Raw genomic sequence first — 24,433 nt, 5'->3', positions numbered from 1 at the left:
TTGCCTTCGCAATCGGGAGCGTTCTTTGCCCGTCAGCCAGATTAAAGAAAGTACGCCGTAGAGGTGGTAGAAATAACATGCCTAGAAAGAACATGCCGGCCAAAAAATACGAAATAATAATACACAGTCTTCGACGGTCAAACGAACAATCGGTGCAAGCCCCGAATCTTTCGCTTCTAAGAGTCAGCAAGTTTTTCCACGAAGTTGTCAAGAAGCAGTTATGGTGGCAACAAACCTGGAAATACTTCTGCGAGGCAGCAGACTTTCCCCCATTTGCCGCTTCAATAATTGGAGGCGGCCCGCTCAAAGGAAGGACCATACCTAATTTCTCCGATTCATACCAGTTCAAGGCACTTCAAAAGATCCACCTAAATCTCCGCATGACAGACTACATCCAGCTCTTCGCCGTGCCTCTCCAGCCCTTTAATCACCCGGACTGGCAGGGTAAGATGTGGGGAGCGGCCAGTGTACTGAATGAGATCCCGTCTGTCAGAACTATCGAGCTCAGCTTTGAACCGAGCTACATTCAAGCTATTCGGACGTGCGGACGTAGGCGCTATGGCATGTGGTGGGAGGTACTCTGGGATGGGGAGGATGCTCCCAAAGCGTTGGGGGCTGAGGATTTCGCGATATTTAGCCTCAATTGTCGCCTGTAGGCAATAGTGATCGATTGGATCATTTCATATGCTTACGGCGCAGATTACCTCGACTAGATTGAGGAAGTGAAGATTTTGGTGTCGGGACACATGAAGGCATCGTATATCGAGCGGTGGAACAAGATGGAGGAGACACGTAAACAGAATGGTAAAGTGTTTCCTATTGGTGAGATAAATCTTTCACAACTTAAATGAGCGAAAGAGTGGGTAGATGAGGCGAGGCGTTATCCTCCAGTCTGCGACTTGGCCTATTTGTTGGCCTATTCGTGACGTAGTTAGATAGCAGATAGATCTGAAAAGTTCAACATTGTTCATAGATTGCCTCTTTTGATGCTCGTGGAATTACCCATTTCAACGTGCTTGAAAAAATATAGAGGGATGTCTAATGCCAAGCCTGACAAAGAGCTCTATTCGTAGCTGCGCGTTGGCGTTCGCGTTTGCTCATTCACTCATTCACTCATTCCAGCCCTCCCCACATTCGTTTTCTTCACCTCGCCCCCAATTCCACAGCATGAAAACCTCGCCTTAACTCTAGTAATTGCATGAGCAGAGCTTCTTCACCACCCTCCCGCACGCAGCTCCACAGCTCAAAATGGCGACGCCCACGCCCTCCACCAGCACGCCCCAAAAGCACCTGGCTGCCTTCTCCTCCCCCGCCCCGCGCAGCGTGCCCGGCATGATCAATTTCGACTCGCCCGCCGCCCTCGGCCTGTCCCTCGAAGGCGGCGTGGGCATGGGGATCAGCATGAGCGGTCTGAGCGGGCTGGGCCTGACGGGGAGCTCCATGGGCGGGCGCGCAGACGACGACGAGCGCCGGCGAAGACTGGAAGCCATAATAGCGACGCTGCGCGCGAGACCGGGGCGAGTGAGTCAGGAAGGGGTGGAGCGGCTGAGCAAGAGGTGTGGACTGGACTTTTCGTCGGAGACGCAGAAGAACGGGCAGGTTATCAAGGCGATTGCGGGGAAGTCTTTCATTCTGGATGTGAGTGAAAGCAAGGTGGAGAATCTGGGAATACTGGTTGCTAATGCGTGCCTAGGTCACTTTTGACGCTGATACCGTCGAGCGGGTTAAGTTTGAGTCTGTATACGAGAACGCGGCGCCCTTCTCGAAAACGGCGGGGAAGACACTGAGGAAGAATCTCTCTCCTACCCCCGAAATTTCTCGTATCAACCTCACACTGGACCGTTTCGCGCATAATTTGGAACGGCTGGCACGGATGGATAGGCTGAGCTCGCAGGATGTCAGTTGCTTTGAGGCAGTGTCGGGGGTGTACAAAAGCTTGAAGAAGCTGTTCGATTACGAGAAGCAAGCCGCCAAAACGCTCATAAACTCGAGGTCCGGAAACATTGACGAGAAAGCGGAACGCGAAGTTCTGAGCAAGAAGAGTGGGAGGCCACGAATGAACGCAGGAGAATGTGTTGGCCTATCTCTCGAATACTGGATGGATCGGAGACATGTCCTCCCGCGGCTTTTGAAGACAAAGCAGAAAGCTGCCTTAGACAAAAATCACATGGATGTTGACAGTGATGGTTCCGACACGCCTTCTGAACCTGAGTCCGAATTGAACAAGATATACTCGTTGTCGATAGAATGCGAACCTTCACCAGCAACTATATACCAGCCCATTCGCGTTTCCGATGCCTGGATATCTGAGCAAGTAGAAAAACCGGCTGGAGATCCTGAAAACATGTTCCAAGGGCCGAGCATCGATTGGCTTGAACCTCCGTCTACATACATAAATCCACCAGGCGCCGAGGACCACCATACCATGAATATCGGGGCAGACGGCGCATCTAACATTGGGAGTCTCCCAAATGTCCGCTTCGTCGCGAAACTCAACCCTCCGCTAGTCGTCCCGCTCTCCGTAGCCGTAGCAATTGTCCAGTCCTTAGGCAACGAGATACCCCAAGAGGCGATCAAAGCCACCACCTTCGTCGGCCTTGCCCTTCGACCAGGAGAAATCGACCCCGCGGCCGTAGGCCTAGCAGGCGAAACAACACAAGAGATCCGAAGCGAGAAGAACGTGCTGGTAGTCCGCAAAGACGGGCACGAGGAAGAGCATCATCACGCAAACTCGCTCTACGTCCCAAAAACCGAATACGCCCGCGCCCTCGACGAGCTACCCTTCCAGCACCCGCGGCAGCTAGTCGAGATACTCCCCGTAAGCCCCTCCATCCCTCCCCCCTCCCAAAGCCCAAAAACTAACACACCACAGACACTCCGCCAATACGCCTTCCTAACCTCCCTCCTCCAATCCTCGTTCCCACCACCCCCTCCTCCCACGATCCCTTCAGCACCTCCCAACTCCTCCAACCCCCCTCCCCTTCCCCCCTCGCCCACCCTCCAAATCGACCTCACCCTCCACTACGCCCAACCAACCCCCCGCCTCACAATCCACCTCCCCCACCCCTCCTCCCCCGACACCTCCGTCTCCACCGACCCCCTCGCAGCAATCCTCTCCCCTGCGCCCCTAAGCGCCCCCCTCACCGTCGCCATCGACGTGCTCGCGAACGCGGAGCTGCTCGTCGCGGAGCAGAACATCGTAGCAGCGGAGGACGGCGCCGAGGCCGACGCGGCGGCGGTGCGGCGCGTGGGGCGGGCGCTGGATCTGAGCGGGGATGTGGGGGTGTGGGCGGAGTGGGTTTGGGGGAGGCATGGCGGCGATGCTGCGGGATCGGGAGCGGGAGGAGCGGGTCGTCAGGAGCAGGGGAAACTCGCCGATGGGATCTGATGTGATGTGATGTGATGTGATGTGATGGCCACGTGGGATGGCGTTTTGTGTTGGTAATGGGGCGGGGATGAATGGCTGACCGAGTTTGGTGGGCTTGCGAGAGGCTCAAGTGAGAACGCGAGGGGTCAAAATACGAAATCATCATCCATCACAAGCAAGTTATAAGATAGTAAGCTTCTCCGATCCAAGCATGAATTCTCTCTACGAGTACATATGGGTGTAGTGTTTTTTGTTTGGGGGGTTTTGTGTGGTGTGAATCCCTTGCGTGTAGCAGGGAACCCATGGAGGGAGAAAGAAAGGGGACAAGCATCCGCTACAAGTATAAAGGCGTCACCTCTATATCCGCACAGAAGCGCCCAGGGGAAATGGCTAACATGCATTACATCGTGCAAGGGTTGTAAGGGCGTCTAGGGGGCGGTGATAACATTTGTGGTGAGTGGTATCGAGGTCGGGGGGTTCGAGAGCGGTAGTGAGTAGTTAGGAGGTGTGACGAGGGCAATCTATGGCTTCGCGATGGGGACGATCGTGTCTTGTATGACGACGTCGGCCTCGGCGACCTTCTTGGCCATATCGGCACCCTCGACCTTGCCCTCGAGCTGGGAGTTTGGTTAGAATTGTAGGAAGTGTGTGTCTTTCGAGATAGACTTACAGTCTCGACGATTATGCCGGTGATCTGGTACGGGTCGGCGTTGGAGGCCGGGCGACGGTCCTCGAAGTAGCCCTTCTTCTCCTCGGCGACCTGGCGGTTGACACGAACGGAGGCGCCACGGTTGGCGACACCCCAGGTGAACTTGTCGTACGAGGCAGTCTCGTGCTTGCCAGTCATACGGAGCTGGTTGTCCTCGCCGTACACAGCCATGTGCTCGGCTTGACGCTCAGCGAGCTTCTCCATGGCGGCCTCGATGTACTTCAGGCCGCCCTCGGCGCGCATCTCCTTGGTGGAGACGTTGGTGTGGAGACCAGCACCGTTCCAGTCACCGGGGATGGGCTTGGGCGCGAAGGTGACCTTGGCACCGAACTCTTCGGCGACGCGGTGGAGGAAGAAGCGGGACATCCACAATTGGTCACCAACTGGAGGTGTGTTAGTATGAGTTCTATTGTAAAATCAAGGAGCAACTTACGGTCAATGCCGGTGCAGGGGCCGACCTGGTACTCCCACTGGGCGGGCATGACCTCGGCATTGGTGCCAGAGATCTGGATGCCGGCGTACAGGCAGGCCTTGTAGTGAGCCTCAACAATGTCGCGGCAGAAGACCTTGCCGGTGCCGACACCGCAGTAATATGGGCCCTGGGGAGCAGGGAAGCCGTTCTTGGGCCAGCCATATGGCCAGCCGTAGAAGTCGAGCAGCGTGTACTCCTGTTCTAGACCGAACCAGAACTCGTGGGCCTTGTGGTGCTCCATGACGACGGCAGCGTCGTGGCGGAAGTTGTAGGCATTGGGCTTGCCGTCCGACATCCAGGTCTCGCACATGACGAGGACATTGTCACCCAGACGGAAGGGATCCGGGTAGTAGGCGACGGGGCGAAGGTAGACATCCGAGTTGTCGCCCGGGGCCTGGCCGGTGGACGAGCCGTCGAAATTCCATTCTGGCAGATCCTTCAGGCTGGAGACCTTCTTGGTGAGGGTCTGACACGCAATTGCAGATTAGCATGGTTCCTTGCACCGAGAATACGTTTTGTGGTGTTGTCGTTATAACCCCGCCATGCCGCATTGTGGCTGGACTTCGCCTCGACCACCTTATCGGGCGACGAGATAAGCGGCCAAAAGAAAAGAGTCAGGGAGCTCGGCCATTGGCCTGGAACAACACCAGAAGCTCTATGGGCTCACTGCGGGGCATGGTGGTCCGAGGAGGCAGAGAGGGGCTGAATTGAGGAATTGCTCACCTTGCACTTGGAGCGGAGGCCGTTGGAGCCGTCAATCCACACATACTCGGCAATGATAGAACCCTTCTGGTCGAGCTTGAGGTACTTCTCGAGCTGCGGGACGGTCAGAGGGAATCCCAGGCAGGAATTGCAGCACAGCGGAGAGACTTACATTCGCTGTGTTGGAGATGATGGTGGATTCAGCCTGCGGTCGTATTAGCAGAGCCCTGGCAGCGGAGAGCGGGAGCACGTGTAGGCGGTAGACTCACCATTGTTGCTGCTGATTTCTGCAGGAGAGAAGGGGAGGCGTATGGGTCTCTGAGGAGGAGGAGTACAGGTAAGAGGACGGTGTTGAGGTGCAGTGGGGAAGAACGAACAAGGGCACTTCGTGTTTAAGTAGTGGGTGAGGGAAGGGTCCTGTGTCTCGGCGGCCAGTAGCGGGACTGGTGAGGTTTAGGTTTAGGGTGGCCCTTGTTCGCCGGCGCATCTCGAACCGTGGGATGAAGAAGCAACACGCTGAATATGGATGGTCACCCCCATCGCACCCACTCACGCCCGCTGCGTTGGAAGCCAGGGCTCATCTACGGCTCCATCGTCACTACCTGGCCATGCTGTGCGTCCCGCTACCGCCCCGAGCCCTCTTTGTTTGAAGCCGCGCGCCGCCCACGATTGAGACACCTCAAACAAAGCCGTTGCGTGTCCCGTGTACCGTGTACCCGCAAACCGCCGGTTATCTGACTGACATTGGCACCTGCACAGCCACGGTGCTGTCCCGACGGTATCCTTTCGGCCAGCCGACTCGTTGACCGCGTCTCACCGCCAGCAGCCCTCTCTGCTCATCAGCATCAGCAGTCACCGATCATCGTGCTGGAAATCAGAGGGCTCAGACGACTCGACGTGCACCTGCATAAGGACGGGGGCCCGCAGCTGCTAGGGTAGCTCTTGGTATCGAACTAATCCCACCCTCCAGCTCACGCTCCTCCTGTGGCCCCGCCGTCCTACCATCGGCCCAGTCCTCCATACCAATTGCCCTCGCACTCTGCATTCCGCTGTTGACAGTGCCGCGGCACCGCTGACCTCGGACGCGATAAGGTACGCGACAGCAGCCGCCTCCCTCGTCTCGATGCGCCGTCCCATGCGAGCATTCGCCGGAACCACCCCTCCATTCGCCAGTCCAGCATTCACTCCTCCAAAACCCTCAAACAAGATGCTCCTCAGCACTCACCCGACCAGGTCCACACCCGTTGCTTTTCCCGGCGGCCTGGCACCGCGTAGATTGCAAAATGGAATGTGCCCGGGGGGTGGTACAGCAGGCGATCTATTTTGGCCAGCCGTCTAGAGCTTCCAATGCGGCAATTACGCCCATTCCCCACGATTTTCGCCGCAGAGATTTTCTGCCACGCCGCCAACGCCCCTCCTGCTGCACTTTTTTAAACCTCTCTTGCCTTTCGTCTCCATTCGCTTGTCATCCTTGCCGCCGCCCCACGCATTGGATAATGCTGAAGAGGCGCTGGGCCGGATAGAAGGGCCAACGGGCACACGAGCGGACGTAGAGCGATGTCGGATCACCGTCCAGCCCTGTCGCTCGTCCCCAACCCCGCCAAAATCCGCGCCAGCGCTAGGCCGGAGAGGGCCGCCGGCGACTCAACTTTGGGCGTTCTTATCGAGCCGCGCTGATTGGCTGTCGATTAACGATGCGCCGTACGTAACAGCGGCCGGCGACGTTGGGGGTTGAGAGAGCCAGAGACAGGCGCCGTTGAGGGCGTCGCGAGGCGAGGGAAAGAGAAGTCTCAGCTGCGGTTGCTGACTTGAGAAGATGCTGCGCAAATTTGTGCGCGGAGAACAAGCAATATGAGCTCGGATCGTTGCAGATGGAGCTAGGCATGCAAATGGTTAGACGGCCTGAGCTCACACGTCCCCCGAGTGGGAGTGCATCAGAGCAAGGCTGCCCGTGGGTGAAACACCATGCTAGGATGTGGGACTTGAAGGAGAGCACTCATAGGTAGGTGCTGCTAGAACTATTCAAGGCCTGACCGTGGGAGTAGGCCAATGGGCTTCCAATCCGAGACTGCATTGACCATAGGACCTGAAAGGCTCATCGCTGCTGGCGACTGACGACATACGGGCCATACCGCATGTAGCCAAGGAGAGGAAGAGCGAGGTACCTGCATGAGAACACGAGGGAGCGGCGGGAGTCTCCACAGTGATCCAAGAGCCTTGGGAAGCAGCCGGTGCAGCCTTAGACAGCAGTCGGCCCTGTACCGGGGGATCCGGAGGCCCTGAGCGTCCCGGTCTGGCTCAGGGCCAGGAGGACAGGCTGTTTACCGGGACTCCGGCATGGCTGGGGGCATGCACTGGGGTTGGCGTCTGGACGATCAGACGGTGCTGTCATCATTAGTCCCACGGCATGAGGTTTCGTCCCAGAGGCCAATTGGACAGCGTCAATTCAATCATGACCTCTTTGATCTACCGTACTCTCTTCTAAGAAGGAACGTGTATCAAGAGAGCTGATAGCATATAGGACTCACACAACCAAAGCCACCGGTGTGTAAAAACAATCAGTGAAGCCATACTCCTCACCGCCCTACCCCAGCCCACCCTACGACCATAAACCCAATCCCCCGGCCCCTGCAGACAGTGGGGAAAACCCTCTCCAGATGACCCGCGTCCATCGTGGGGAAAACACGGGATCACAAAGCCCCGTGCTCCCCCATCACGTGACCCCCCCAGCCCAGCACAAGTTTGCCATATCCTCCTCACCCAACTGCACCGCACCCCAAGTCCAACCGCCCTCTCTACTCCCAAAATGGCGCCATCGGCCCCCGTGGCAATGTTTGCTCCCCGCCTGCGTATTTGCCAGCCAGCCAGCCCTCCAGCATTTTCCTCTTCGCCTTGTTTTCTAGCACATCTCTCCATCGGCGTGCGTGCGTGCGTGCGTGCGTGCTGTGCGTCGCGTTTCTGCCAACCGCCATCTGAGATCCGATCGCGCTAGCAATACAAGGTTGCCTGCAGGCGGGCGGGAACGGCGGGCCCCACGTGTCGCTGCCGATGACGGCCTATCAGCTGGCGAGGGCGGGTGGGAGGCGGCGGTCCTATTCGAACACTTTGTGGTTGTGAGGGCTTGGCGGTGTGGTGGAGGGGGGTCACTAGCGCGTCTACGCATCGTGGAACGCGAGGGCTTGCTGCCACCGCCCTGTCGGCAAACAGCCCCGAGCGGTGGTGGGCAGAGGCAGTGAGGAGTGAAGCGGAGGAGCTGTGCTGGCAGCGTGGTACCGGAGGTGTTGGTGGATGAGGGATGGGTGTTTGTCCGCACGTGGTGGGTTTTGGAGGGTGTTTATAGACGGAGGGGAGACGGGGGCTGGGGGAGTGTTTTCTTGTTCGCGGGGTTCCTTTCTAGCACGCACTGCCGCCGCAAGGTCTTGGGTTTGAAGCGGTTTGTGTCTGTGTGAGGATTCTTTGATGGTGGGCTTTGAGCTGCCGTATCCTGTGCCTTACATTCTGACCCGGTCTGGTAATCTTACGAACGAGCGAGCTCGTCTTCAGCAGAACTTCCTCTGCGGCTTGAATTAGAGCAAAATGTGCCACACCGAACACGTCTACCACACGCCCTGCTCCCACTGGGGCCGCACCCGCTTCGTCGGCGACCCTTGCATCCGCTCGCGAATCGTGAACGGCCGACATACCGGGTGCTCGTATATCGAAAGCCTGGGGACGTGCAATAGCAGCGACTTGTGCCACGAGTGCCAATACCGGGAGGCGTTGGGGGGCAGCTGGAGGCCGTTTGCGGGGATTAGCGATGGCGGGTGGAAGGAGATTGAGGAGAAGGTGCGGAAGCGGAGTGTGGGGTTGGAGGGGTATCCGTATGATTGTCAGGGGAGGCGACTGTGGTGGTTTGGGAGGAATATGCGGAGGTGGTGGGGGGAGAGGTTGAGGTGAGGCGAGAGGGGTTGGAGATGAGATATTCGCGTGAAGACAACATCCAGAGATGAGATAGCCTCGCCAACCGAAACCTCGTCGAGTTTCCTGTCCTCGCGGCCTCTTCGCTTTCTTGGTTCGGAATAGCAATGGGATTGCTGCGTTGGGATGGCGCTGAGCAGGACTTACGGCCGTGTTGTTATCTCACAGGTACTTCTTCTGACCGTCAAGGCGATGGGTAGCTAGCTGACCCGACATTCTCCAGCAGCTTACTACGGTCGTCGGCAGAAGGAGCCTCTTCGACACGACAACATATTATGCATCAGTCGAGAGCTTCACCCAAAATGGTATACCACAGTTTGATTGTGTATGATTCCGTGGGGCAAGAGATGGAGAAACAGGATAGATGTTGAGTGAGAGAAGGCGTAGAGAGCGCAGAGAACGCCGCGTCCGCCTTTTATTGGAGAACAGGACAGACTTCAATGCGATTTGAAAGACGTAGGTCGAAATAATGGCGAAACTTGCATCAATGAAATCCGAATTTACTACAAGCCTACCGTATGATTGAGTGCAACATAGCTTGCCAAACGTGAGACCATACTGGTGCTTCGGGATGTGGAAGATGGTACAGTACTAGGACATTGGTCTCGTCGGTGAAGTGCTACATCTAGATGTCAGTTCCATGGGTGGCCCAGCTTGGTATCCACCCGATCCAGATCTTCAAAAGGTTAAATCTACGTGTGCCTACCCTCAAAGAAGCTGTACCTCGTTCACGAAGTCAGAACTCTCATATACCTTCCTGAAGTACACCAAATGATGTTGCGATATGATGAAAACGTGGCCACAGACTAAAGGCCCCGTATTGTACTTGACGGACGAAGACGTTGAGTGCAACGTTCACCCTCGGGCTCAGCGGCCATGTGGCATCCGAAAGCTTCTGGTCAGGGCGGAAAGTAGGGTTGTGGATCTACCAGGAACGCGGTCTGTCGCATCTGGCATGTACCGTAACTAGCCATGGCAGCAGCCTAGCGCTCTCTGCCATGTGGTGTCGTTGGAGCGGCTTCGGCAAGATCAGGGTGATGGTGAATGAGGCGTATCGACTACGCAAATGACGTGCTGACAGAGGGTCCAAAACATGTGTGTCGAAGTGTACGGGTGTTATCGTTTCGGTGGGACTGCGGTAACAGAACTCAGGGGCGAGCAACCCTCTGGTGTCGACGAGTCAAGAGACAGCATGACCACCGCGGCGCGCAATCTCCTCGTGGGCTCCGTCGCGCGAGGCTACAAAGGAACGAATGGGGCAGTGATGGATGCGGTTGTCGACAGAAGCCATCGGCATGCGTGTCAGACGCACGAAGGTGCAGCAGACACGGCGCGCACTGGCTGTCGTCTTCAGAGAAGCGTTCTGTGGATGCGCGGTGGATGCGTCTGTGGAAAAGGCGTCTGCGCATCGAGTCAGGATCCTCCAGCCCGCACTGCATCGTGCTAGTGGCCGGCGCTGGCGTGAGGCTGGTGGAAAGTCTACCCCAGAGGTCCGCTCAATTCGCCATCATCCACGCCTCTAAGATTCTGTGCAGATTCGCCGTGCCGTCGTCCAAGAGGCTCTGTCTTCACCTCCCGCGCCGTGCCTGACTTGCGTCGAGGGCCCGCTCCTCGGTGTGCCCTGCGCTCGCTGCTCAATCTATCTGAGAGACCACCGAACCGACCGAGCGATCGTCGCTAGGGTTGTGCTTCCACCGGCGTTCCAACGTCTCAGACATTGCCGTCCCCTATCCAGTCCGTTCCAACCTCACCGCGCTGCGCTCGCCCTCCTCCCCTCCAGCAATTGCTTCTCCAGCATGCATAGCTAGCCGGGACTGTCGCCCTCCGCCTCGCTGTATCTGCCATTCTCCGGAGACCCTCTTTCCGTCGCGAGCACTGTCCGACGCTCACCTCCTCAACCACCTGTAGCACTGCTACCAATATACTCTGCCATATTGCCGCGCCACGCCATCTACTACCGCCTATAGCAGCGCCCTCCCATAATGCAAATGCATCGACACACTCGCTCAGATGCCGGCGAGCTCGGCTCCCCGCGATCGAGCAGAGCGGCCAGCTTCAGCAGCGACAGACCCTCTCTCGCCGGCTCCACGTCCTTCCAGATTCCTTCCAATGTGCGCCCTGCGCCCGCATACATCGCTGCATCAGTGGCCTCGCAGCTAGTTAGCGACCACCAGAATGCAAAGCTGCGCGCAGAGTTCGATTTGGAGGACGACTCCCCGTATCTGACCAACGCGCTGTTCTCCGAGGAGGCCCTCTGCTTGCTCAATGCTTTCCTGGACCACCTCCTGTTCTCTTTCTTGGCCGCCGCGCGGTCGCCATCGCTCACTGCTATCCGGCCCGCTATTTCCGATGTCCTCAAACCCAGACTCGCGCGCGAGGCAATGGCAACGGCCGATGAAGAGCTGCAAGGTCTCCTGGCTGGCGAGGATGATGACGAGTTCCCTGCGCTGCAGAATGGCCAAGACCCCTCCGAGAAGTGGGATGTGGAGACTGTGTGGAAGCGTACACGTCTACGGATAATGGTTTACACTCGGCTGGGCGAGCTGGAGGATGAGGATGAGGAGCGCTATGTCCAGCAAGAGCGTGGACTCAGCCTCAACAATGGCAGCAATGACGAATTAGGCCTCGTGTCATGGGCTGCTGCCATCTTCTTGACCTCCGTCGTCGAGTACATTGCCGAGCAAACTCTCATGGTCTCTGGGCAAGCTGCTTTCTCCAGGGCATCCGCCAAAATGAAGAAAGATGAGGATGAAAGCCCGCTCGAGCGCATTGTCGTGGAAGACTTTGACGTGGAGAAAGTTGCCTTGAATTCCACTCTTGGACGCCTTTGGAGGACCTGGAGAAAGCGAGTTAGGGCTCCGATAGTCCCACTTGGTTCTTCTGTTGGCCGAGGATCAGTTGGCCGCTCTGGCTCCAAGATCGTTCATCATGTCCGGGGGAATTCAGACGAGCTCAGTCAGGATCCCGAGAGGTCTCGATCGCTCGGTGAAGTGCCTGAGCACGAAGTCACCGAGACGGACATCGCCGCCAACATACCACTTCCGATAACCAGCAACGATGTGGCAGAGATTGAAGTTCCTGGACTAGCTCGTCAATTTGATGATGAAGAAAGTGGCGCAGAAACACCGACAGTGGCTACCTCGAGACGGCCCTCGAGTTTCATTTTGCTGCCGTCAAGTACCACTGCAGGAGACGACGACGTTTTCGTTTCACGGTCTGGGAAACGCAGGCCTTTCTCAATGCCGCCTCCTGAGAGGGGCGCCTTCACTTTCCCCGCACCATCTCTCTCGGATGATGCCTACGAAACGCCGATGGAGAGGATGTCAAGAGAGTCATACATGGAAACATCAGACAATCACGAAGGTGATGAGGACAACTCCAAGTTGATTGATGAGCATCATGGAGAACATGATGTCTCGAACTCTGGCGTGCTTTCTGGAGCTATCGCAGGCGCAGCTGCTATGGCAACAGCTGCAGTCGCTTCTGTCACTGGTACCAGGTCTTACGACGACGAGGACGATGCTGAAACGCCCGGCGTGAGTGATGTCGAACCAGTGGTCATGCAAGGCAAACGAATGTCCATCTCGTCTTCTGGCCCACCAGGAATTGTCCGAACCTTTTCTACGCGCAGTAATCGATCATCTGTGGCCACTCCACTCGCCACGCCGATTGCAGAGACTCACAAGACTTCCATAACACCTACATCTGAGCTTGAAGAGGATGATCGCAACGCAATTGGTGTCGCGCGTACTTCTGATGTTCCGGTTTCCTCGACTCCTGATCTGCAAAACGAGCCAATTACCAACGGTGCTTCAGCCTTGCCTGGCGGAGCGAACGACTACAAGGAGCAGCCATCACGCCGTCTGTCGGTCTCGCCACCTATATCACGGAAAACGCCGAGTCCTACTGAGAGGACAGTTCAATCGAAGGCCCCTCCACCTCGATCTTCGTCTACCTCCTCTCGCAACCCCCCACTGGCTGCGCTACAAGAGGCTACCAACTGGATTGACATGCCAGATAAATCAGTCCAGAATGGGTCTGCCGTTCGGTCACAAGAAAAGTCAGCTAAACGACAATCAAATGACAGTTCTCGTGACGGCAATCGCTCAAGAAGCGGAACTGCAGAGGGATATCCTACCGACCGGGTTACCGTACAGCGCGTGTCGTCTAGCTCTTCCAGATCGCCGTCTCTGACCACTTCAATACTCCACAGTGCCAAAGGATCCGAGTCAAGTCTTGGCCGCGCACGAGGATTAAGCCAGAGGCTATCTGAGGAAGACCGACAGAGAGAATTCGATTCACTCGTCATGGGGGAAGAAACAGTGAAGTATACTCTGACACCGCAAAGCATGCGCGATCTGGACGTAGGTGCCCTACTGTTGTATGTTATAGAATATGGAAGATTAATCCAAGCAGGAATCCCCCCTTACGAAGACGGTAGAGGCGCCGAAGCCTCCAGCTAAGTCCCCGACTCAAGTCACCGTCTATCCGCGAGTTGATGCTGGACAATCATCAGCATTCGGCGCACAGGCCCGATCACCAGTCAAAGGAAAGAGCACCGCCAGCGTGGATCGGTATTATACGACTCAAAACTCGCGTCCAAGCTCAACTAGTACGTCAAGGAGTAAAACTAGTCAGCTCGCTGCAAGAGAACCAAGGATTCAAACGGAGTCAATGCGGGATTTCGCGGATTTCATTCGGTCTACTGGACCCCACGAATCAAGCTCGCGGTCATCGCAGCCTATTGCCGCATCCCAGAAATCAAGCTCCCCTATTAGTGGTCTCGGCAGGAAAATATCCGGCCGAAGTGGTCCAGCAGTCCCTGCGAAGCATGAACGAGGTGATGGAGCCTCTTCTGTGCGATCGAAGTTACACATGGAGCCTCGGAGTCCAGCTGGTCAAGGCAATGGGAATACGGACCTGATTGACTTCATTCGCCAAGGACCTCCTGCTGCGGCGGGCGGTGAGCACCGGATCCCTCGCACCGTTGCACCGTTTCGCTCCACTGTCGACTCGGATGAGTTCAGCAGAATGCTCAACGATCGGTCTCCGGACAACAGTCACGTCGATTCTTCGTTTGGCTCTCAGGTATCTACCACTTCCAAACAATCGACTCTTGCTTCCACAAACTCGAGAACGGGCCTTCTTGCAACCCCTAACGTCGTCCAGCCCGCCTATTCGGATACCCCTCAATTCCTGGCCGGCAGTCAATCAAATCCGGAGCCCCAAGTTGTCCGCAAGCGTCGGCGCGTCAAGGACCCGTACGCTATCGACACTGATGACGAGGACGAAGATCTACTCACGGCGCTTCCCAAATCGGGACGTCGCGAGGAGAGTCTGATCGATTTCCTGCGTAACACCGAGCCACCTACGCAAAACGAACCCAAACCGATCATCCCCCCTGGTGCGATTGCCGCCGCCGCCAAGAACCGTCCGAATGGCTCCTCGCAGGCCTCCTCTAGCAGGAACGGCGCCACTTCGGCTGCAGCAGCAGGCTCAAGAGCTGCTCCGCCGATTATCTACCGCCCTGGCGTTGGCTCTGGTGCGGGTTTATCGACTTCGAATAACCCCGCCATGATGACCGGCGGAAGCGGCACCGGCTCGGTCCCCAGATCCAACAAGCCAAGACTCCAAGCCCGTGTTGCCACGGCCAGAGACGCGACCACGTCACGACGGAGCGAAGTCAACGACCTCGCAGACTTCCTCCGCACGTCCGGGCCCCCCGACCCTGTCAACCCGCCTCCCAGCGCAGCGACTAAGAAAGAAAACCGCCTCCCTAGCGCCCGCTTCTGGCGCAAGAAGACGTACGCCGAGTGAGCGGCAGCTGGAAAAGTAATGTGTGCTGAATGATAAATGTCGTCTGTGTGTAGTATGTGGAGGAGAGTGTCTTTTTTGTTTCTTCTTCGCATTGGGAGATGATGGATTCTTTTTCTTCCCACCCTTTTTTTGCTTTCTCCCTTCCCCCATGACGGACGACTTTTCTTCTGTGTTGCATTTATTTGTGTTTTGTGGTGCGAATTTGAGCTGGTGGTTTATACCCTCCCCCCCGGCCCCCCTTCGTCCTAATAACTCTGCCTGAGCGGCTTACTGCTTTCCTTTGCTTGTTTTCACTCTGTCTGCTTCTTTCTTCTTTTTCCTCTTCGACTACGACGTTTCGATTCTCTCTTCGCTTCGCTTGGCTTCGATTCGTCATGACACCCCTTTTCTTGGCTGAACTGTTAAAGCACGTGGTGTAGCTAAACTATTGTAGCTGCTGCGCTAGATGGATTGCAGACATGGTTTTTATGACCTGGAATATTTCGGATTGGATTGAGAGGATTGAGGAGGGTTGGGGAGATGATGAAATTGGAGAGGTGTATATCAGATGGGAAGATGCGTGTGGAGAGTAGAAGTGGGAAGAGGACATAGGAAAGAAAAAAAGATATGTGAATGATGTTGGTCTTGTTCATGATTGGCGCTTTTGGTTGTGAAGGTGATGTGGTGAAGCTTATGCTAACTAGTTCGGTCCAGAAGGTTACGATGAGAGGAGGTCATGACTACTAAGAACGTGATCCTCATTGATGTCATGTGGCAGAGCAGTCTGACCTGAGAGCAAGTATATATTCCTCGATCGCGACTTCACAGTAGACTCAGCACAGTAGGACAGTATCTATGGGCTTGCAAAACACGTTTGCGGCGTTGACAAAATGGTGTGAGTTCCTCGGAGCTGTCAACGCAACAGTCTTTCCGAGCTACGAGCAGGCCCGGTGTTTCTGGAGTGCTTGAGTGTTCTAGTATTAACTCTCGCTGACGAATCCCAGCAGCCTCGGCTCATGACAGATATCTTCGATGGCAGCACTGATCGAACCTACTCGAGACAAGAATCGATGTCGTACTGCACAAAAGATATATCTATCCTCATCCACCACAACCCTTCTCAATCCCAACTCCCATGGCCCCGTCTTCCGTGCGATTCTCGCTGCCCAAAATACCCATGAGAAGTGTTCTTGGTGCTCTCCAACCCAGAGCAACTCTCCGCCGCTTCCTCCAACTGCCATTGGTAGTTCGTAACGTCGCGTTTTGCAGTTCTTCCGACTTCCCGTATGCAGTCGACAGTCGGGTGGTTTGACTAGAGCACCACTTCCTCCCATCGAAACAGGTTTACGGGCAATTTTATCGAGAGACGACAGCCATGAGACTGGAAGGTTGTTCGATTTGACCCCAGCCCCGAAAACCCCCAAGTTTTCCATGGATCGGAAGGTTCAGAAGTGCGGAAGAAGTTTAACTAACTATATACCCCCAGCTTAGTAAGAGACACGTGCTGGTAGTTAGGGGTGATAACGTGATTGGGGGTCAAGTCTGTGTGGGAGGAAATTCTTCTATCGCTGCCAACGGGGATACTTCAGTGTAATTTCGCCAAGTCTATGGATACTTTCCCTTTTTGAGTGGTAGCCGGTGCCGTTGGGCGGAGACGCTTAGCTCAACGAGTGTCCAGGAAGTTCAACATGATTACATCTTCGTCTTGTTCGAGATTTGGAGGTATACAAGCCTACAAGCACTATCTTACAGCTCGTTTCTCATTCGATCAATCCTTCCCCTTTAACCTCTTCAACCCCTCCTTCGCGTTAATCTCCCCCTCCTTGAACCCCACAGCCTTCGCCAAGCTCGCCGCCTCCTGATACCGCTTCCGCGCCTCCTGTATCTTCCCCTCCATCTCCGCGAACTCGCCGAGATTATGCGTTGCAACCGCACAGCCCTGATCGCATTCCTCTGTGCGATCCGGCGGAGTAATGACAGCGGCGGAAGCAAGGGCTTTACTAGCCCACTGGCGGGCTTGGTCGATGATCATAGCGCGGGAGTGAGGGGGGATGTGCGGGACGGAGTTCGGGAGAGCGTCTGGCGTAGGCGTGGGTGTTTGCTGCGCAAGACAGATGGAGAGATTGTTCACTGGAGCAGTTGGGTCAGTCGTCTGTATCTAGACCGCATGCGAACAGCGGACTCACTGAGTACGACCGAGTGGCAGGATTTCGGCGGACACAGCGTCAGCGCCTGGAGGAAGAGCGGGGTGGCGAGGTAGTGGAGGTCCTTCTCCTCGTAGTGGTGTCCGAGTGCTTGAAGAGAGTGTCAGTTGGGGTGGTGGCACAAGGAGAGACGGTGAGAGGGGATGGTGTGTGGTTGGGTGCGAATACGATCAGAGACAACCAAACTTACCCTCCAGCGACGCCCCCACCTCTTCGTCCGACATCCACTCGCCCTCGCCGGTTTGCACACCGTCTTTCTCGCGCCGGGACTTCTCTTTGAGAATGGTCTCGACGGCCTCGACGAGGCGCTCCTCGGCAGCGTCGGTGTCTTGGACGTATTTGTTGCTGTAGAGCTCGCCTAGCTTGACGTTGAGCTCTACGGTTTTGGACAGTATCTTGGTTCTTTTTCCGTCAGTCCAGTGCTTCGGGCCTACTTCCTCTACCCATCTGTAGCAGTCGCGGCGCAGAATCTCCAGCACCTCGATCGCAAGGTTGAAGTGCTGCTCGCGCTCGAACATGGCCGCAATGGCAATTTTTACGCCCAGAATCTCGTCACTAAACGGATCCATGCCCAGCTCATTCGCTAACAGTATGCCCTGGCGGAAATATTTGTTTGCTTCCCGCACGTCGACGTTGCGACCGGAGCTGTAGAATATGGCGCGCCGCAGCTTTTTAGCCACGGGCTCGGGGAAGTTGTGATAGGGTGCGATGATGTAGTTTTGGTAGTAATACGGGAGATATAGGAAGCCGGCCATGCCTGCTATAATGCTTGAGAAGGCCAGTAAGCTGTTTGCTTTGGTGGAGTGACTAGGTATGGGGGTTGAAGTACCAGAAGCCGGCGAGTGGGAACAGGAATGGGCTTTCTTTGAAGAGCTTCTTTGCGGCTGCTGCGGTTGATATATTTCGCCTTGCTAAGCATTGAGGCCGCGGTATTCGTGTCTGTGAAGGGAGTTTTGCGAATGTCTGGAGGGGGTGGTGTGGAGGTTGTGAGAGCCGCGAGCACGCGCGCTGGGAGGCGCGTGGGAGTCTTCTAGAGAACATTGCGGATGAACAGAAGTATTACGGACTGATGTGGGAAGAACTGATGGCCGGAAGGGCCCCTTGAGGTCGCTAGGTTGGCGGTCGTCGAAACCAATTGTGGCAGATGTCAGTCGTTCTCGTAGGGCTGAATGATTCTCGCCTCGCCAATGACGTCCGCTCGAGCGTGCTTGGTGCCTTTTAAGTGCTGCCAGCCCACGCGTTCTACACCACACTATGTGCTAGGAACAGCTATCAAAATGTGCGGGCGCTATGTGTTGGCCTTGGTAAGCATTGTCATAACCAAATCAATGGGGCGATTGTTCTGACACAGTCCTTCAGAGGCCTTCGGAAATACGGCACCAGCTCCAGGACGCCCAGATGCCAGTTGACGACGCTCCAGAGGACAGTGAAGTTAGACATACCTACAACTTCGCACCAGGAAATCATGGAATCGTGTACAGAGCTGATGCACCTGGCTTTGGGGGCGCAAGAGATACCAGTGACAAGGATGCTCTTGATTCCCTTACAGCACAAGAGACCCCGCTAGACGACAATCAAGTCAAGCACGAGTCAGAGAGTCATGACACCAAGTACAAGCTGCAGGCCATGAAATGGGGTATGCATTATTTCAAATTCGGTATCACGTATGCTGACTGGGCTCGCAGGTCTCATCCCGTTCTGGACAAAGCGCAACCCGGACTATGGCTCGATGCTGAAGACTATCAATTGTCGAGACGACTCACTCATCGAAGACCGGGGCATGTGGACGTCCATGAAGAAGAAGAAGCGCTGCATTGTGGTCATACAGGGCTTCTACGAATGGCTGAAGAAGAACAATGGCAAGGAGCGTATCCCACACTTTGTCAAACGAAAGGATGGCCAGTTGATGTGCCTCGCGGGATTGTGGGACTGCGTCAAATACGAAGGTGCGTCATATTCATGTCTTTGGTGCTACGCTCTAATCATGTGCGTTTAGACTCGGAGGAGAAGCTCTATAGCTACACTATCATCACTACAGATTCGAACAAGCAGCTCAATTTCCTGCACGACCGCATGCCGGTGATACTGGACAACGGCTCTGATGCCATCCGGACCTGGTTGGACCCTGCTCGCACCGAGTGGAGCAAGGACCTTCAATCGCTTCTGAAGCCCTACAGCGGTGAGCTAGAATGCTATCCAGTCAGCAAAGACGTCGGCAAGGTGGGCAACAACTCGCCGCAGTTTGTGGTCCCAATCAATAGCGCCGAGAATAGGAGTAATATTGCCAACTTCTTTGGAAATCAAAAGAAGCTGGCTAAGGGCAAGGGAGAGCAGAAATTGGTGCAAAAGACGGAAGATGATTTGACGGAGAAGGGAATCAAGGTCGAACACGACGTCAGTGAGACTCGTGAGACTGATTACCAGCATGATGGTACCGAAGACAATGCCCCATTGCCCACCGAAAGCCGAAGAGGAGTCAAGCGTGAGCATAGGGAGACAGACGATGATGGTGGCACAGCAGACAGCCCAGCCCAACAGAAGCAGAAGCTGTCCGCGGAGCCCTCGAGTCAATCTCCGAAGAAAACGCCCTCCAAACCGACGAGGAACACTAGGAGCGCAACGAGTAATGGCACTGCGGCGAAGGCGAGTCCGAAGAAAAAGGCCGGGGATGGCAGTCAGAAAATCACGGCGTTCTTCGGAAAGTGAAGTTTTGATATACCATCGGAGCACTGGACCGGCTGACGGCAAGAGGGATCAGGTGGCCGAATGGAAGTGAGACGGGGCGTATTCCATCCGGGGCACGAGGAAGTGCGTACAGAAGACTGTGAAGCTGCACTTGCAAGGGGGGGATGGGCGGCTTGCGAGGGCGGCACAGCTGCACCAGTGGCGGGAATGGTGGGAGGAGGTGGGAGGTGGGAGCTTTGAGGGGCCACTCGCGGTGAGGACGGCGTCTACGTGACGGGTGACAAGTCGTCGATGCAAGCCATGGCGGGCTAGCAATTTCCCCGGAGGATTCCGTGTACGAAGTGTCGATGTGGGCGTGGCCGCTATATGGGTGCCGTCCGCCTGGGACGGCTTTCGGATGCGATATTGCCTCAGACAGGCGCGGAGTGCTTCAACAGTGAGGCGGGCCCCTGTGCGAGATAGTCCTACCGCCTCCGCTCCAGGGCGGGAGCGCAGCAATTATAGACGTCTGGCATGGCTGTGGGCCCGCCCTCTCGTGGCTCTCGTGGCTCTCGTGGCTCTCGTGGCTCTCGTGGCTCTCGTGGCTCCCGTGGCTCCCGTGCACTTTGTCGTGCAGTCGACGGTCGCCCACGAGTCGATGTGCGGCCAGGGTCCACCGCCTCACACCTGTGCTTTGCTTCGTGACGCTCGATTTGCTGACAGCCGTGGAGCATGCCGAAGAGCGATGACTGCGAGATGTGACTTTGAAGGCTGGGGAATGCTCAAAGAACTCGCAGCTTTGCACCCGCCGGCTTCCGCCTGCTCGCATCCTCCACAGTCTCTTCTCTCGCCCTCCCTCTCGGACTGCCACCATCGCACGCTGCAGATGGAACCGGCCAGCCCTGCCGCTCGCCCTGCACGACCATGCCCGTCGCTGATTGCTCCGCTTACCATCTACCGCTCCACCCATCCCAATTCTTCCAAGTGACCTGTACATACGTGCGACTGCTACCGCGAGCCATGCGGCCGTCGTCTTCCTCTCACCGGTTCTGCGCCTGCTACTCGTAACTCCATCTGACCTCCCGAATTCAAATGTCTCGGTGGCTGTTAGAAGTGGGATCCTTGGCCACTGAGGACGCTGTAACACTTCAAAATTCGCCAATCCGCTGTGCGCACCGCCTGGCAGTCCACTTGCACACTCTGAACTCTCCTATCCAGTGATATTCGCCATGGCCTCGCTTCTGGATCTTCTCAAGAAGAACCAGCCCACGCTTCAGACTCATCAGGCCCTCTTGGCCATCGGCTTGCAGAACGATTTCCTCCGACCCGATGGCAAGCTGCCCATCGACACCCGATCCGGTTTCGTCGAACGCATTGAGAGTTTTATCCCCCAGTTTCGCGAGCATGCTGGCGATGTCATCTGGGTGCGGACCGTTTTCGAGGACGAGTGGCCGGTTAATGACCCTTGTGCCGACGGCGACACAGTTCTCCTCGAAGCTATTGACGGACTGGACGATGATGAGGATTCGAGTTTCGAGGACATGGCCGCCAAGGATCCGACCCAGCCGGCTTCCTCATCGAGATCGCAGCGAAACAAGCAACGCGCCTTGGACCTCTTCAAACGGGTGTCGGCACGGAAGAGGATTGTACCTCGCACTACCTCGCCGACACCTGCAGAAGAAGACGAGCTGTTCCTCTCAAAGTCGTCGAAAAAGGGGCCATGCTGTGCACCCAATACACCGGGGGCAGAATTTACCGACAGCGTCAAGTCATGCATCGACAGGTCGACAGATCTAGAAATCATCACTTCTCACTACTCTGCATTCAACGGGACTACGCTACTGGTCACTCTACGAGCTCGGCTGGTTACTGAACTCTATCTGTGCGGATGTCTTACGAACATCTCCGTCTTTGCAACTGCCCTAGACGCAGCCCGCCATGGCTTCACAATCAACATCATCGAAGATTGCCTCGGTTTCCGGAAACAAATGAGGCATGCCGAGGCTGTCAAGAAGATGATTTCACTCATGGGGGCGTACGTGCTCTCTAGTGTGGACTTGGCGAAAGACCTTTCCAAGGCTCCTGAGCTCAAGAAAGTTGAGACTCCAAAGAGCTCGAAAGACACATATGACTTGCAAGCGTTGGTGGATAAATTGAAATTAGACGACGATGCGAGCCCAAAGTCGAAAGGCAAGACAATGTCGCCGTCGTCTAAGAGCGAATCCCCATCAAGCGCTTTGAGTGGTAGAAATAGGACGTTTTCCAATGCATCGAAGGCGGACGAAGAGCCCACGACAGCCGGCGCTGCCAACCCGAGTCCCACTCTCGAAGATTTTGTCAACAAGCTCAGCTTAGGAACTTCTGAGTCTCAAGACTACGAGACTCAAGTCGTGCGCCCTATACCGAGGAAATCGCAAGGCGACGAAGAGGCGAAGCAGAACTTCGTGAAGACGAAAATAAGGATGCGGTCTAGAAGTAGCAAGAATAAGAAAAAAGGCGATGGCCAGACCAAAGCGGAGGCTCCCAAAGCAGAGGCGCCCAAAGAGGCTGCATCGAGCTCAGAGGCTGCATCGAGCTCCAAGGCACCAGCTGAAGTGTCACCTGATAGAAGCTCGAAGAAGCCTGCTGCGCCTCCTGAGCCACCACCACGTGTACCAACCATTGCACGGGCAGAAAGCACTGATATGCTTAAAGGAAGACCATCGAGCCGAGAACAAAAACTAAAGTCGCATGCTTCTCAACCTGCGCTGAGCTCCAGTTCCAAAGACAAGGACTCCAAGCTTCGCCTGTCATTCGGTCGTTCAACAAAACCCGCCGTGCCGCCATTGTCCAGCCCACAATCTCCTAAACCCGCAGAACAATCTCCTAAAGCCCCAGAAAAATCTCCAAAAGCCGCTGACAAGGCTCCAATCGCACATACTCAGCCAACAATGCCGAAGAAGATCCAATCTCTCGCGACATTTCCCGTCTTGGGACCCGACGACACAATCGCGGAAGGTGACTCACGCATCATATACGATTTTTTCCCTCCTACTATGTGTCATCCGAAAACTTCTAAGAAATTGCTCAAAGATATTGTATTCACTCAGCTATATAACGAAGTTCGATGGCAGAAGATGTATCATGCACAAGGAGAAGTCCCACGACTGGTGTGCGTTCAAGGCGAATTTGGTCCTGATGGCTCAATGCCCGTGTATCGACATCCGTCAGACCAATCGATGCCACTACTACACTTCTCCCCGACCGTTCAACTGATACGTGAACAAGTAGAAAAGGTCGTACACCATCCGGTCAACCATGTTCTCATTCAACTCTACCGATCTGGCCAGGATTATATTTCAGAGCACTCAGACAAAACCTTAGATATAGTCCGAGGATCGAGCATCGTAAATGTCAGCTTCGGCGCGCAAAGGACAATGCGGCTGAGAACCAAGAAGTCTGCGAAGTCCGAACAAGCCTCCGACGATGCGACACCTGCACGTAGCACCCAACGTATTGCAATGCCACACAACTCCATCTTCGTGCTCGGCCAAGACTCTAACATGCGCTGGCTGCACGGTATCACCGCCGACAAACGCTCACCTGCTGACCGGTCGGACGTCGAGAAGGCGTTCAGCGGTATGCGGATTTCCTTGACATTCCGCCAGATAGGGACCTTCTTGGACAGTGATACACGTCTGGTATGGGGCCAGGGTGCCACAGCGAAAGACCGGTCTGCAGCTAACGACGTTATAAATGACGATGAAGAAGAGACGGAGAAGATCATTCACGCTTTTGGGAAAGAAAATCACAGCACAGAGTTCGACTGGGATGGAGTGTATGGGGAAGGCTTTGATGTCCTTCATTTCCGAGCACCTCCTGTAGACAACCCTATCCTCTTTGCTTCAAACGAGGTGGTGGAGAACCGACAAATCGCTATCTGTCTAGCTGAACTCGGCCTCGCGCATACGGTCATGGAACCTCCCACGATTGAGAAAGAGTATGAAGGAGGCCGCCAGATATGCTACCGAGATGCTGACCTCAAGCATACGGAGGTGGTAGGAGCCATACCAATACTACTCTACCTCGATCGATACCACCATCTCGACCGAGACGACTACGGCAAGGAGGTCACAGCAAACGCCTACGAAGTCCTCCAAGTTATGCTCAAGCTCCAAGAGAGCTTCCAAAAGAGCTCGAGTGCTGCTTTCTATGAAGTCTTCATAGAGACGCTGATGGCTCTAGAAGATCGCCTGGCTCGCAACAGCTCCCAGTTCATTGCAGGGTCGAGGTTCTCTATTGCCGATTGTGCGGCGTGGCCGGTGCTAGACCACATTATCGAGAATGGGGATATCTGTAGTAAGGAGAGTTTCCCGGCGCTGACTGCGTATTACCGGACGGTGTGGAAGAAGAAGAAGTCGGTTGGGCGGTTGAGGAGTAAGCTCTCGATCAAATGATCTGTCCATTTAAGAAGCATCTTTCGCATTATTTTTTGTATGGGGTCGGTAAATCATCATCTAGCATGGCTGGTATCACGTCGAGCATTTTGGTGGCAGAAGTGGGCTTATTGGAGTTCATGTAGC

General features: G+C 55.5%; 9 protein-coding genes across 9 annotated transcripts; 6 read left to right on the top strand and 3 right to left on the bottom strand.

The window, feature by feature from the left end:
• Positions 1-1,248: 1,248 nt before the first annotated feature.
• Positions 1,249-3,388, top strand: BDZ99DRAFT_569126 (uncharacterized protein; the record flags this gene model as incomplete). Its single annotated transcript, XM_033727850.1, has 3 exons — positions 1,249-1,638; positions 1,694-2,818; positions 2,873-3,388. The coding sequence occupies 3 exons, from the start codon at positions 1,249-1,251 to the stop codon at positions 3,386-3,388; spliced, it is 2,031 nt and encodes a 676-aa protein (XP_033579415.1).
• Positions 3,389-3,544: 156 nt separating this feature from the next.
• BDZ99DRAFT_461145 (glutamine synthetase) lies at positions 3,545-5,647 on the bottom strand. The gene is made up of 6 exons (XM_033719550.1): positions 5,520-5,647; positions 5,423-5,455; positions 5,272-5,364; positions 4,510-5,014; positions 4,038-4,459; positions 3,545-3,984 (listed from the first exon to the last, which is right to left on the bottom strand). Exons 1-6 carry the CDS (start codon positions 5,520-5,522, stop codon positions 3,889-3,891), a joined length of 1,152 nt encoding a protein of 383 aa, XP_033579414.1. The 5' UTR covers positions 5,523-5,647; the 3' UTR covers positions 3,545-3,888.
• A 3,179-nt stretch (positions 5,648-8,826) lies between these two features.
• On the top strand, positions 8,827-9,186 carry BDZ99DRAFT_518288 (uncharacterized protein; the record flags this gene model as incomplete). Its single annotated transcript, XM_033725276.1, has 1 exon — positions 8,827-9,186. One exon carries the CDS (start codon positions 8,827-8,829, stop codon positions 9,184-9,186), a length of 360 nt encoding a protein of 119 aa, XP_033579413.1.
• Positions 9,187-10,941: 1,755 nt separating this feature from the next.
• BDZ99DRAFT_558431 (uncharacterized protein) lies at positions 10,942-15,234 on the top strand. The gene is made up of 2 exons (XM_033727235.1): positions 10,942-13,571; positions 13,624-15,234. The coding sequence occupies exons 1-2, from the start codon at positions 11,190-11,192 to the stop codon at positions 15,022-15,024; spliced, it is 3,783 nt and encodes a 1,260-aa protein (XP_033579412.1). The 5' UTR covers positions 10,942-11,189; the 3' UTR covers positions 15,025-15,234.
• Positions 15,235-15,855: 621 nt separating this feature from the next.
• BDZ99DRAFT_266578 (uncharacterized protein) lies at positions 15,856-16,679 on the bottom strand. Its single transcript, XM_033713856.1, has one exon. It carries the CDS (start codon positions 16,434-16,436, stop codon positions 15,984-15,986), a length of 453 nt encoding a protein of 150 aa, XP_033579411.1. The 5' UTR covers positions 16,437-16,679; the 3' UTR covers positions 15,856-15,983.
• On the bottom strand, positions 16,564-18,263 carry BDZ99DRAFT_558425 (uncharacterized protein). The gene is made up of 4 exons (XM_033727234.1): positions 18,037-18,263; positions 17,398-17,975; positions 17,190-17,297; positions 16,564-17,133 (listed from the first exon to the last, which is right to left on the bottom strand). Exons 1-4 carry the CDS (start codon positions 18,246-18,248, stop codon positions 16,772-16,774), a joined length of 1,260 nt encoding a protein of 419 aa, XP_033579410.1. The 5' UTR covers positions 18,249-18,263; the 3' UTR covers positions 16,564-16,771.
• Positions 18,264-18,484: 221 nt separating this feature from the next.
• BDZ99DRAFT_382843 (DUF159-domain-containing protein) lies at positions 18,485-19,913 on the top strand (the record flags this gene model as incomplete). The annotated part of the gene is made up of 4 exons (XM_033715295.1): positions 18,485-18,511; positions 18,567-18,843; positions 18,893-19,153; positions 19,204-19,913. 4 exons carry the CDS (start codon positions 18,485-18,487, stop codon positions 19,911-19,913), a joined length of 1,275 nt encoding a protein of 424 aa, XP_033579409.1.
• A 17-nt stretch (positions 19,914-19,930) lies between these two features.
• On the top strand, positions 19,931-20,979 carry BDZ99DRAFT_266573 (uncharacterized protein). Its single transcript, XM_033713855.1, has one exon. It carries the CDS (start codon positions 20,290-20,292, stop codon positions 20,857-20,859), a length of 570 nt encoding a protein of 189 aa, XP_033579408.1. The 5' UTR covers positions 19,931-20,289; the 3' UTR covers positions 20,860-20,979.
• Positions 20,860-24,393, top strand: BDZ99DRAFT_507701 (uncharacterized protein). The gene is made up of 2 exons (XM_033724269.1): positions 20,860-22,011; positions 22,120-24,393. The coding sequence occupies exons 1-2, from the start codon at positions 21,101-21,103 to the stop codon at positions 24,305-24,307; spliced, it is 3,099 nt and encodes a 1,032-aa protein (XP_033579407.1). The 5' UTR covers positions 20,860-21,100; the 3' UTR covers positions 24,308-24,393.
• Positions 24,394-24,433: the final 40 nt, after the last annotated feature.

Source organism: Mytilinidion resinicola (assembly GCF_010093595.1).
Source record: "Mytilinidion resinicola strain CBS 304.34 unplaced genomic scaffold BDZ99scaffold_6, whole genome shotgun sequence".
Taxonomy (NCBI): domain Eukaryota; kingdom Fungi; phylum Ascomycota; class Dothideomycetes; order Mytilinidiales; family Mytilinidiaceae; genus Mytilinidion; species Mytilinidion resinicola.
The sequence above is the reverse complement of the archived record's forward strand: the minus strand, read 5'-3'. Positions and strand labels throughout refer to the sequence as shown.

Excerpts from the sequence above, each read along its gene's own strand:
- BDZ99DRAFT_461145 (XM_033719550.1), bottom strand. Across the intron at positions 5,015-5,271 it reads GCCTCCGCTCCAAGTGCAAG|ACCCTCACCAAGAAGGTCTC; the intron begins GTGAGCAATTCC and ends ATTGCGTGTCAG. Across the intron at positions 3,985-4,037 it reads CCGGCATAATCGTCGAGACT|CTCGAGGGCAAGGTCGAGGG; the intron begins GTAAGTCTATCT and ends CCAAACTCCCAG.
- BDZ99DRAFT_266578 (XM_033713856.1), bottom strand. The coding sequence starts at position 16,436 with ATGGAAAACTTGGGGGTTTTCGGGGCTGGGGTCAAATCGAACAACCTT.
- BDZ99DRAFT_558431 (XM_033727235.1), top strand. The coding sequence starts at position 11,190 with ATGCAAATGCATCGACACACTCGCTCAGATGCCGGCGAGCTCGGCTCC. Across the intron at positions 13,572-13,623 it reads AAAGCATGCGCGATCTGGAC|GAATCCCCCCTTACGAAGAC; the intron begins GTAGGTGCCCTA and ends TAATCCAAGCAG.
- BDZ99DRAFT_266573 (XM_033713855.1), top strand. The coding sequence starts at position 20,290 with ATGCGATATTGCCTCAGACAGGCGCGGAGTGCTTCAACAGTGAGGCGG.
- BDZ99DRAFT_507701 (XM_033724269.1), top strand. The coding sequence starts at position 21,101 with ATGGCCTCGCTTCTGGATCTTCTCAAGAAGAACCAGCCCACGCTTCAG. Across the intron at positions 22,012-22,119 it reads GACACATATGACTTGCAAGC|AAATAGGACGTTTTCCAATG; the intron begins GTTGGTGGATAA and ends TTTGAGTGGTAG.
- BDZ99DRAFT_558425 (XM_033727234.1), bottom strand. The coding sequence starts at position 18,248 with ATGTTCTCTAGAAGACTCCCACGCGCCTCCCAGCGCGCGTGCTCGCGG. Across the intron at positions 17,976-18,036 it reads TTCCCACTCGCCGGCTTCTG|CATTATAGCAGGCATGGCCG; the intron begins GTACTTCAACCC and ends GGCCTTCTCAAG. Across the intron at positions 17,134-17,189 it reads CTGCCACTCGGTCGTACTCA|TGAACAATCTCTCCATCTGT; the intron begins GTGAGTCCGCTG and ends CAACTGCTCCAG.